The sequence below is a fragment of the Pogona vitticeps genome, chromosome 1, assembly GCF_051106095.1.
Source record: "Pogona vitticeps strain Pit_001003342236 chromosome 1, PviZW2.1, whole genome shotgun sequence".
Lineage (NCBI taxonomy): Eukaryota > Metazoa > Chordata > Lepidosauria > Squamata > Agamidae > Pogona > Pogona vitticeps.
Window position 1 is genome coordinate 297,424,514 of NC_135783.1, and position 12,683 is coordinate 297,437,196.

The 12,683-nt window shown below is 39.8% G+C and overlaps 1 protein-coding gene across 1 annotated transcript; it reads right to left on the reverse strand.

Moving 5' to 3' along the window:
* Nucleotides 1-7,108: 7,108 nt before the first annotated feature.
* On the reverse strand, nucleotides 7,109-12,331 carry LOC110076383 (disintegrin and metalloproteinase domain-containing protein 21-like). The gene has a single exon (XM_020788457.3). The coding sequence runs from the start codon at nucleotides 11,738-11,740 to the stop codon at nucleotides 9,401-9,403; it is 2,340 nt and encodes a 779-aa protein (XP_020644116.3). The 5' UTR covers nucleotides 11,741-12,331; the 3' UTR covers nucleotides 7,109-9,400.
* Nucleotides 12,332-12,683: the final 352 nt, after the last annotated feature.

Here is a 12,683-nt window from a genome sequence, read left to right on the forward strand (position 1 = left end):
ATGATCACTGCAGATGGAGACAGCAGCCCTGAAATTAAAAGACGCCTTCTTCTTGGGAGGAAAGCGATGACAAATCTTGACAGCATCTTGAAAAGCAGAGACATCACCTTGCCAACAAAAGTCCGAATAGTCAAAGCTATGGTTTTTCCTGTCGTGATGTATGGAAGTGAGAGCTGGACCATAAAGAAAGCAGACCGCCGAAGAATTGATGCTTTTGAATTGTGGTGCTGGAGGAGGCTCTTGAAAATCCCCTGGACTGCAAGGAGAACAAACCTATCAGTTCTAAAGGAAATCAACCCTGAATGCTCACTTGAAGGACAGATCCTGAAGCTGAGGCTCCAGTACTTTGGCCATCTCATGAGAAGAAAAGAGTCCTTGGAAAAAACCTTGATGTTAGGAAGGTGTGATGGCAAGAGGAGAAGGGGACGACCGAGGATGAGATGGCTGGACAGTGTCTGCGAAGCAACCAACATGAACCTGACACAACTCCGGGAGGCAGTAGAAGACAGGAGGGCCTGGCGTGCTCTGGTCCATGGGGTCACGAAGAGTCGGACACGACTAAACGACTAAACACACACACACACATGGTGTAAGCCGGCCATAATGATTGAAATAGGAAGAAATAAATCGGTACTGCTAAAAGTTCTTGGGACGTGAGTCCTGGGATATAAACCATGTGACCACGATTCATTACAACAGAGGATTGGAAAGCATTGGAAGAATGAGAAAATATTTCCCTTGTGTGATCAGGGCTTGTGTAAAGGAATTGGGATTTCTCGGGGGGGGGTGGTGGTCTCTGGAATAGGTTACCAACAGAGATATGAAAGACCCCTTCCTTCCTTATGCTCAGGAACTTGTTGAAAACAATATTATTCAAAGCTGCGGTTAACAGCTGAGTCTTCTGGATGTTGTTAATATTAATCTTTTATTCTTTTTTCTTTCTTTCTGCTCATCTCATTTCTTTTTTTAGATGATATTTTTAATCACCATACAGTGGGGTCTAGACTTACGAACTTAATCCATATTGGAAGGCAGTTCTCAGGTCAAAAAGTTCGTAAGTCGAATCTGCATTTCCCATAGGAATGCATTGAAAACCATTTAATCCGTATCTGCTCTTTTTGTCCATAGAAACTAATGGGAAGCTGTTATTCCGCCTTCTGCCACTAGAGGGGGATATTTTTTTCTTTTTTCCTTTTAACCTAAGATGACGTAGCTTTAAAAAAAAAAGGAAAAAAAGAGTTCGCAACTCGAATCTAAGTTCGCAAGTTGAGTACATATATTCCTATGAGAGCGGTTCATAAGTCGAAACGTCCGTATGTCGAGCCGTTCGTAAGTCGAGACCCCACTGTATTATTGTAGGCATTGTTACAGTATCTGGGGTCTATGAGAGTTTTAACTTGTAAACCACGTGCTTGAATAGTGCTTGCACTAATGGAGTGGTATATAAATCGATCTAACAAACAAATATCTAGGGGCACAGATAGAACCTGGGTAGATTTTGCCAACCAATGCTACTTATTTCTGTTCTGATGCTTTCTAAACAGGGCCTGTTTGAATGTCTTCTACTGGTTGAGTCATGAGCAGTTGGGGCCTCATCCCAAATTGTGGGTGAAACACACCCATTCCTTGGTCCATAAGCAAGAATCAGAGCTTGGAATGTTGTTTTTCCAAAGAAACTTGTTCCATCACTTATTACCTACCTCAAGAGGCAAGTCCAGGCATTTCACAGCCTGTGTTGTCATAGTTTACTCATTATGTTACCATTATCAGTTAATAATTATATGTTGTCAAGTCAATTGCTACTTGTGGTGATCCTCTCAGGGTTTTCTAGATATAAAGAACCCTTCTGATGTTGCTGTGGGACCGTGCAGCTTCCTCAAGGGTGTAAAAATGGCAGTGTATGTAACCCCATCAGCTGGACATGCCTTGTACTGTATAGTCTTAGCTGGCTCCTTTCTCAGGAAGCACAGTGGAGATTTGAATCACAGCCAAGCACCCCCACCCACTGAGCTGTACCAACAGAACACTTACCACTTAGACTGTTACTTCAATAAGACAAACAGGATGTGTATTCTGTTATAGATTTCACTTGAGACTGTGGGTCCCAAGCCACTTAGACAGTTCAAGACTCTGCCTTTTCCTTCTCAGCAGCTACAGTGTCCAGGAAGCGTGCGAAGCAACTACCCACAAGTTCCCTGAGTGACTAACGGAGCAAGGAATCCTTTATACACTCTAGGAAGTGTGGGTGGCCACCTTCCACATTTTCTGGGCTTTTCTAAGACAGCAGATATGGGGTCCCTATGCTGCTCTGAGCGCTCTAAAATAGAACATAACTTGCATATACACTATCCAATTTAAATAGTTAAGCATAAACAATAACAATAAGACAATGAGTAAAGTAGTGATAAAAATAGAACCCGATCCTAGACCCACTTACATGTTTCAAAGCAAATTAGAGAGACTGGGACTGGCCCAACTGTAACCAATGAGTTTCAAGTGGGAATTTGAATCCAGGTCTCCTCAAATGTAATCCAGTAGTCTAATTATTATACCACATTGACTCATTTTCAGAAAAATTTCTCAAAGCCACACATTTGGCTGCTCAGAATAGACTGCTGCATATGGTATTTTCACGAATTTGTAACCTTTGCCTAGACAAATCCTTATGTCGGCACTGAATTCCATCAGTGGCTGAGCATTCTGTGTCATTAGTTCTTGTTTATTCAGTATTGAAAAGAGGAGTCTCAGATAAGGAATATACAGTGGGAGTGGCAGTTCTGGCAACAAGTCGTGGTGTTGGTTGCAAATTCTCCTTCAGTTGCTGCTGCTGTTGCTGTTGTCTTATACTTGACTTGTAAGACACTAGCTGTGAGAGATCATTTACCCTGTGTAAGGAAACGATTTGAAGGAAAGGTTAAAAAGAAGACGAAACAGAAGGAACTTGTCTTCAGCAATTGTACCAGTTACTGCAATCTTGGTAATAATGACACTAACTTTATCTGTACCTGCTTAGCAGATGACATTGACAACTTCTTTGGGCTAATTAATGCTTTGCTCCCCTTCTGTCTTATAGATGTGACAGTGGGAGGCACAAAGGCCGTCTTTGGATGAGATCATCCGTGATGGGTTCTTCTTTGAGAGTGAGCTGTGCACTGTTCTTCATCATAGTGCAGTCCATTCCTCTCCATGATATTGAGCAGATACTCAGGCATCATGTGCACATTATTCCCAGTGTCGAGCAGATCTGGTGATTCTGAAGGTCATCAGACCAGCATCAACATTTCTCCAAAGCACTGTAACTGCTTTGCATTTTCAATATTTACCTTGTCCAGTTGCTAGAGTATTCTGCTTCTTGTTGTACTTGAAGAACCTATCATACTTCACTTCAAGTTATACAGCATGGATACCAGCACATCAACATGTGCTTCCTAGAGTTCCTTCATTTTTCCCAATTTTTAAAATTTGTTTCTTTATTTCATTTTTATGCTGCCTTTCTCCTGGTGAAGGGAGTCAAGAAGGGTCACAACATAGTTAAAACAAATAGGAATTTGACACAAAATAATAAAGCAATAAAAAGTAATTAAATATACTGTATTTTTTGCTCCATAAGATGCACCTTTCCATAAGACGCACCAATTTTTTAGGAGAAGAAAACAGGAAAATATAATCTGTTTTCTTCGCTCCATAAGACGCACAGACTTTCCACCCCCCTGTTTTGTGGGGGGAAAGTGCATCTTATGGTGCGAAAAATATGGTAATAGCATTTATATATGCTATATATATAACACACTCATTTAAAAACAAATTTAAAAACATAAAAATATAGAAAAGAATATAAAAGCAGCAACCATAGGATATCTAATTTATGTTAAATTTAGGTACTAAAAGCCTATCTGAAAAGAAAGATTTCTATTTGTTACTGAAAGGAAAGGAGAGAGAGACGTCCACCCAAGCATCCTGAAAGAGAGCATTCCACAATCTGGGAGCAGCCATCATGAAGGCCCTCTCATGGGTTCCAAAAATGTATCTGTAAAAGTGATGAGACCAAAAGGAAGGACCCCCCCAAGAGATCTTAAGACAAGAGGATGGTTATTATGGGGAGACACCGTCTATTATATTGCCTAGACCAAAGCCGCATGGGGTTTTATAGGTCACAGCCAGCACTTTGAATTGATCTTAGAAATGGACCAGCAACCAATGCAGCTGCCATGACAGGGAAGCCAGATGCTCCTTATAACCAGCCCTGGTCAACACTCTGTCTGCAGCACTTTGCACCGATGGATATTTATGAACTGTTTTCATGTACAGTGTGTTGCCATAATCCAAATGAGATGTAACTAAAGCATGTATCACTGTAACCAAATGAAATAACTCAAGGAATGGGCACAGCTGGTGCAAATGCACTCCCAGTCATGGCTGAATCCTGAATATCCAGATTGAAATGTTTCTAATATAATGGGACAAGCAGCAGCCAAAGTTACGTACATTCACAGGACTTGCATTAACTACAGCATCTATGTAGGTCAGAGCAAATCTGAGTGACTTTGCAAAATGTCCTGCAAATTCTTCATGTTTGTTGATAAGAAGTCCCTCAAAGGACGTAATAACTATGGCAATTTCCTGTGGTTTGACATAGTTGTCTACTGTAAGCCCTCAGCTAATGTCCCCATTGAGCTTTTGGCCACCACTGATCTACCTCTTCTTACATTCAGACTCACCTTTCTAGTGGGCATCATGTTGTGCATCAAGCTACTGAGTTATGACTTAGCCAACCATTCCTGATTTTTAGTAAATAGAAGATTGTACTCAGGCTGCATGTTACATTTCTAATTGTGATCGCTGCTTTCATATTAAGCAGAAACTTACATTTATTTCATTCTTGGACCCTTCCATGTCTTTAGATTTAAGCATCCTTCAGTCTCAAGAGACTATGGTAATGTGTTCTGAATAGAGGACTTAAGATATATCTTAGATATGTCTTTAGATATATTGCTTCATTATCAAGGTCCTGGCTTTCTACACATAGAAATCTCCAAGAATTTGTGTAATTGAGGGGCCAAGAAAAGTCTTCCAGTATCTGCTTAGAGCTTTGCAAAGTGCATGATGGGAGTGATTAACCTTGGCTAGGAGGTAGTTCATCTATCTATCCCTCTGGGTGTTTCCAGCCATTCTACAACTTTTACAGTATCCTGCACAACCCTTCCGACAGGAATGTCTTTGCCAGAAGTCTGTAGAGTAGTAATGTCCAATCCCCTCACATTTGTCAACTTTTACAAACTGTGTACATGATAGACCAAGGCTGCTTTTGGGTGGTTAGTGTGTTCTTCCATTTTGGGGTGGCAATCAAAGAAACCGTAAAGAAAACAACCAAATTCCTTGCCTGTTATTGTGGTTCTTCCAGTGTTCATCTGTGAACTCACACAACCCACCCTTTTCCCTACAATTCACAATGAATGTGAAAGTGATGGAAAGCAATGCAATGGACGGTGGGGTGGGATTTCTGCCTAAGGCTACTCAGCTTTGGATTATGAGAGATGGGTCTCTATGCAGGTGCAAGAGCCATACGTGTGAGTTCACAGATAATCCACTTGGAGAATCACCGTTACAGCTAAAAGCAAAAAGAAAGCAAAACAAATGATACTGCAATACTTTTAAAACTATCCAATTTCTTTTGGGGAGGGTGGGCTACTTATTCAGATACAGGCCACTTCATGTCCTGTATCTGAATAAGTAGATTGTATCCTTGAAAACTCACACTGAAATAAATTTTAGTTTTTAGAGGCTACAATATTTTGTTTTTGTTTTGTTTTTATTGTTCTTCAAACAGACCGACAGGGCTGCCTGTCTGAAACGTACACAACATGTCTTTCCCATGATGAAATAAGGCTGTCCTTGAATTTTTTTTTAACTTTTGTAAACCTGGCATACTATAAGCAAATCTCTGATTCAGTGCAGACAACTAAGTCAAAATTAAAAATTCAGGTAACAAATTAGACAACTCGGAATCTAATTAACAGACACGTATATATTCATTCTCTTGCCAAACTAGCAGTTCGAAAGCAGTAAAAATGTAAGTAGATAAATAGGTACCACCTTGGTGGGAAGCTAATGGTGTTCTGTGTCTAGTCATGCTGCCCACGTGACCACGGAAACTGTCTTTGGATAACTGGCTCTATGGCTTGGAAACAGGGATGAGCACTGCCCCCTAGAGTCGGACACGACTAGACTAAATGTCAAGGGGAACCTTTACCTTTACCTATATATTCATTATTGGCAGACTGTAAGTAAAGGCAGAGGTATCTGATGTGGAGTAATGATGGATTAGGACTCAAGAGGCCTGGGTCTGAGTCCCCATTCGGCCATGAAGACTCACTGTGTGTGTGGAGCTGGTAAATCTACTCCTTAAATATCTCACCTACCTTAAAAGCCCTATTAGGGTCACTATAGGTTGTTTCCAACTAGACAAGACATAGCAGCAATAACAACAACTAAATGGAACAAACACAGATATGGTTCAAAGAAAAATAAGGATTTAATCATACATCTTTAATAAAATAGGGCCTAACTTACTAAGGACAAGCAAAAAGGAAATTAAAAAATAAAACTTTTATCAGTGATGTTTTAACACCATGCTAACTATAACCAAAGATTTTTGGAGACATGAAAACCCTAAGGTTTAGTAACATATTTTGAATATGTCAAAATATAAAATTATTTTGGAAATGCATTCTAGTTTATCGCAGCAGATGACATAATAACAGTTGCTTGTTGTTGTTTAGTTGTTAAGTTGTGTCCGACTCTTTGTGACCCCATGGACCAGAGCATGCTAGCCTTCCTGTCTTCGACTGCCTCCCAGAGTTTGGTCAAATTCATGTTGGTAGCTTCGATGACACTGTCGAATAACAGTTGCTACTAAATGCCAAAATCATCCTAATGTCTTACCAAAATGATGCTGTTGCAACCTAAAACTTGTATTAACTGTTGGCTGTATGAATTTGTATTGTACAAAACTGGGAGGCGAAAGTCCACTAATTCCTACTCAATGGCTCAAAAATATGGGATACATTCTTAGAAAACTAACTTATTTTGTAGGAGGGGAACATAACCCACAATATTTTTGAATATCAATTATTACTGTTTTGAAATTATAGTCTGGACTATATAGTCCCTTTTTTGCTTTTGCGCCTCAGTGTTATATGTTTTGTTATAAGAAAAATTATACATTGAACCCCTAAAAACTGTAAATAACTTCTAGAACAATCAAATACTTGTTTCGGAAAAAATTAAACTAAAATATAAAGTGCAATATTTTGTTTGAAAATGGACTTCACTTACAGATTTGACTTAGAAAAAACTTATTTTCTTTCTGCTTTTACTGTCTCCTCCCTTTATTGGGCACTGGGCTTACTTTATACATAATTTAGTCCCATTAGTTATACATTTGAATTTGTATGAGTCACTTGTCATATATATTTGCAAACTACAGTCTTTAAAAAATGAAAAAGAAACCAAAATATAAATTCAAAGTTTTAATAAAGCTGTGATAGTACAGAGAGATGTTCTTACCACTACAGTATTTCAATTAACAGTGCTGTAAAGAAAAAGACTCACACTTTTTCTTCTATGGATTTTACTTTATATGAACAATGCTGGATTTGGAATTTTAAAACATTTTAGTATTGAAGATGTCAGCAGGCCAAACATAAGTATCAAAGACGTTTGGTGGGGTTTGTAGTCCCCTTTGCAAATATTTAGGTGCAGAATGGCACAGCAGAGTTAAAGTTATTTGTATTCTCGAAGGCTTTCATGGCCAGGATCTAATGGTTGTTGTGGGTTTTTCATGCTCTTTGACCGTGTTCTGAAGGTTGTTTTTCCTGACGTTTCGCCAGTCTCTGTGGCCGGCTTCTTCAGTGGACAGGAGTAGGAACTCAGTCCATGCTCTGCTGCTGTTTGTTGGATAGTTGAGTATTTATAGCCATGGGAACAGCTTTTGTCCTTTTCAGGAGATAGGGTGATGATGGTGATCAGCATGTTTTGGTTGTGGATGTATTGTTGTGATAAGAGGGAGAAATTATCTGTCACTGTGATTGATGGGTGTCTTTAGCAGGTCTTTTTTGTGCCATGATCCCTGGTCCTTGTGGCTGGGTAGAGTTCGTTGACCTTTTGCAGCCTGTATTTTCCAGTGCTGGGAGCCAGACCTTATTAAGTTTTAGACTTTCCTCTTTTTTGTTGAAGCTCTGTTGGCGTTTATGAATTTCAACACCAAGGAGCCCAAAAAATCCACAACAACCATTAAAGTTATTTATTCTATAAAAGCATGATTCACATTTAATTCATGTGAGTTAAATATTTCTTTTTACATAATCCAAAAGGTACAAGAGTTTTTCATTGCTTATTACTTGTTCTATTTGCTTTTAAATTAGTTGCTTGTAGCCTCTGTAATTTCAAGGCTTATCAGTCCTTTAAAAGTTTCTTTTCTGTTTTCTCTCACCCATGAGGAAATATCCATGCAGATGCCTCTCACTTCATCTGGCAATATATCTTCATTCTGCTACTACTTTCTTCCTCTCTCTCTCCTCTGGCCTCTTTTCTTTACTGCTTCTTTTATACTGATCTTACTCAGAGACACTCAGCATTTCTCAAGGTCAATAAAACTCCTTAATCTCACCTGCCTGTCTTTTGTAACTTTACTGAGCAGAAATGCTATTTGTAAAATATAACTCCAACAATCTATGCATGCAAAACAGCATTTTATTCAGGCTCAGGGTACATTAGAGCATCATGACCACAATTACAACCTCAGTAGTCTTTTACCAAGATTTGGATGTCTATTTGATATGTACTACATATATTTGATATTTATGTTTTTATAGTTTAAGCCCTGCCTTTTGTATATTAAATTTACACTTAGCAACATTGGAGATTGTATATTTGACATTTTAATACAATTAAAAGGGATATTTCTTATTTTAATATTAATATGTTTGCTATGTTTCCATGGCTAGCCATGTTCTATTCTCATTGCTACTGGATCTGATTAAAAACTAATCTTGATGCAACCAGCATACCTTGCAGATAGGATTTCAGCTAACCAGACAACCCAGAGATGCTTATAGCACTTTCTGCAGGAACAGGGTCCTATTTGAGAAATGGGCTTCTGCTCAGAGACTTCTGTGTTTCCTGTTAGAGGCCAGAAGCTTTTTCCAGGTGGCCTGACAAGAGATCTTTCAGTAGGCTAGAGAATATCAGAGAACGTTTTCCCTGTTGTTGAACCCAAACCTGGAATTAATGATAGTTCTGTGGGGGGAAATTCCACCAAAAAGAAGCTATGAAAATAACAGTGAAAAGCTTGCACACTCCTGCATACTGCTACTCTCCATTATTTTGTTCTTCTTTGTCTTTAATGCTTAATTCTATTCCGAAATTTGTGATGGGCTTTCTTCTTTTTTGGTTCTGTTGGATGGATTTTTGAACTCAGTGTTTTAAAGATGTGCCAGAGCTCATTCCTGTAATACGCAGAGAAGCCAATACAAACCAAAGCAACACAAAGAGCAAATATAATCCCTATAATAGTTCCAGTGATAGCTTTCTTTGGTGGAGGGGGTCCACTGTCAATGCTACCTCCAAAGCCTTTATTTATGCAGTCAGGAGGAGCCCAGCCATAATCACAGTGGCAATGTTTGTAGGTGTTGCATATTCCCCGATTATGGCACTTTGTGGAATTACAGTCATATTTCAAGAGGGACACGTTCACACATACCCTATTAATACACAGCCTATCTTTGCCACAAGGAGTGCCATCTCTCACTGCCCCAATATCAGCTATCTCCATTCCACTATGATAGTCTATACTCCAACACTGCTTATTGCCAACAATTGTTTGAATTATGGTACTGTGTTCTGCTAGAGAAGGTATGCTATCAACATTTTCACACTGAATTCGACCACAGAGGATATTATCTAGATCACATTTTTTATAGATTCCATGCTTAAGTCCACAGTTGCCAAAGCGATCAACTCTAGTATTCATTTTCCTGAAACAGTCCTCTGAAGTTGAAGTGGCTTTTTGGCCAAATATGTTTTTACACTGCTCACTGTGAGTGGTACAAACTCCGTGATAACAGTGTGCACCATCTTTGCATGGGGCACCATCTTGTACATATACATCTTCAGGGCACCATTCTGAAGTCCCATTGCAGTACTCAGGAAGATCACAAATGCCAGTCTTTTGTCTGCAAACTGTTTGAGCAGGAAGGTACTCACACTTGAAGCAACATTGGCCAAAGGCACATTTAGCATTACTTTTCAAAGTACAATCAGATTGGCAACATGAATCCGATTCACATAGAGCTTTGGAACCACAATCACATTGCTCTCCCTTTTCCACTATTTTGTTACCACAATACTTGGGTTTATATATTTTCTCAAGGTCTGGTGGAATTAGTAAGCAATGAGAATTCTTTTGGTTGACATACTCCACATAACTGCAGTTGCTAAACTTATCAGTAGGTACAAGAAATCCAGACATAATACAGGCCTTTCGATCACACACACAGTATTTTTTGTCATGTAGCATTCCAAGATTATGTCCCAGCTGATGGGCAAATAATACAGAGAAGTCAAATAAATATGAAGTCACATACGATTCAACAGCAGATCCATATTGATCATTACATACTCCTCCCATGTAAGCTAATCCATCTGAATTTCCAAAATCCTTATATACAAATAAGTGGCCAACATCATTCTCTATGTGCTTAAGTAGTGAATCTTGCCTCCAACTAGTGAAAGAGTTGAGCGTGTCTTCTATGCTGTCAGATATTTGTATGAGATTCTTTTCTGACCAGATCACAAGACCAGCTATAGACAACTGAACATCAAGGGAGTCATAGAATGAATTTGCAATATGGAAGACATCCATAACATGCATAGCAACAAGAGTTTCATTTTTGCCAAACTTCCCATATAGTTCATAGTCCACTACAATGGCAATCTTGACGTACCTGATGTGCGTCCACCAGAATCTTTTAGATCTACTTTCCATCTCTCCTTTCTTTATCTTCTCCATCATGATCACTTCATGTTTTGGCTCTTTCCCTGTCAGTCCACACCTCAAGTGGGAAGCACCTCCTTTCTCTTCCAACCGATACACCACATGTTGAAAGGTAGCAGATCCCTGGACAGGTTCAATCTCATAGATCTCATTTGCTAATTGCAACAGACCCCTGAGCCCTCCTGAGCAGGTGCTGAGGGTCACTGAAGAGTGAGGGGTGTTCTGAATAAAGCCATTATAGAAACAGCCATTGTTGATGAATGGATAGTCCACATGGAGGTCCCCTTTCTTGCCATATGTGAAAACAGGAAAGTGTTTAGAAATATAGTCCCTCTTCTGCTCAAGGTGCACTATGTGACCCTTCCCTCCAATCTGCAGCAGGTAGCTGATATTCTGGGGTTCCTCTGCAAACCTGGGTGTCAGTTTCCTTGGGATAGTTACCTCATAAAAAGCATATCTAAAACCCTGATATGGCATCTGCCTTGCTGTCTCACTCAGGACATTCTGTACCATCAGTATCAGTATCCAGGCAGTATTGTTCCTCATTTCGCCAGGAAGGGAATGTATTTTAGAATACTCCACTCTACCTTCCTCTTCTTTAGAATAGAGAGGAAGGCCCCTGCAGTGCTGTTCAGCAAGACAGCACATACAATTGCAAAAGGTGGGGGGAGGGGGGGTTCTGACCATAGCAACAGTCGGTAGAGTAATCTTTGGAACAGGGGCGGAGCTTGTTGTCTTAATGATGATAGAGAATGAGCTGCTATTCACGATGGAAGAATAAGAAGAAAAGATGCCTGAGGGATGCAGGAACTAGAGGTAAGAAAGTGAGAACCATATTTAATGAAAATAAAAGATAATGAAGGTAATTGATCACACAGTAATAGAAGACTGTTGTGCTGTGCATTCAGAAAAGGCTTCTCAAAGCTTGCCCTTAATATTGTTAGAGAGAATGGATATTCCTAGTAAAACTGATGAGCTAGAAGTATGAAACACAAAGAATAGCTTCCCAGAAAGGTGTTTGAATAAGCAGAACCACAGAGGCAGTATGTGACTGCTCCTATTGGGTAGCTATATCATAAAGCTTAGTATATTTCAGAGAAGTTCAACCAAGCTATTTATTCATGTATTTTTGTTTCTGCCATCCCAGCCTCCTTGGATGAAATATCCATTTTGTTGTGGGAAAGATAGCAAGAGCAAGGGATACCAGAGATGGCACTACTTAGAGATGGGTAACTTCAAAGCCCCGCCTCCTCTGGCGAGCAACCCCTTGGAGGCAGCCGCTGGTCTTCCCTGCCCTGCCTCCTCTGGGTGCTGCTTCTGAGTGGATGCCCACTGGAGAGGGTGTGGCTTTGAAGCGCTGAACGCCTCTTTGGCTAATAAACAAACTGGCACAAGCTGCCAAACTGGTGGTTCCGACTCATCCCTAGTACTCCTTAATTATCTCTGTCATTTGATAGTGAAATTAAGGAGAACTGCCACCATGAACTCCACAAGCATGCACCTTTGTGGTTGACTGCCAAGTAACTACAGCCAATTTCAATTCTGGGAGTTACACCTGAGAGGCGGACAACTAAATGTGGCTGACCTGAAATCTTGAAATGTTTATTTTCTTTTATTGCTTGATTTGTTC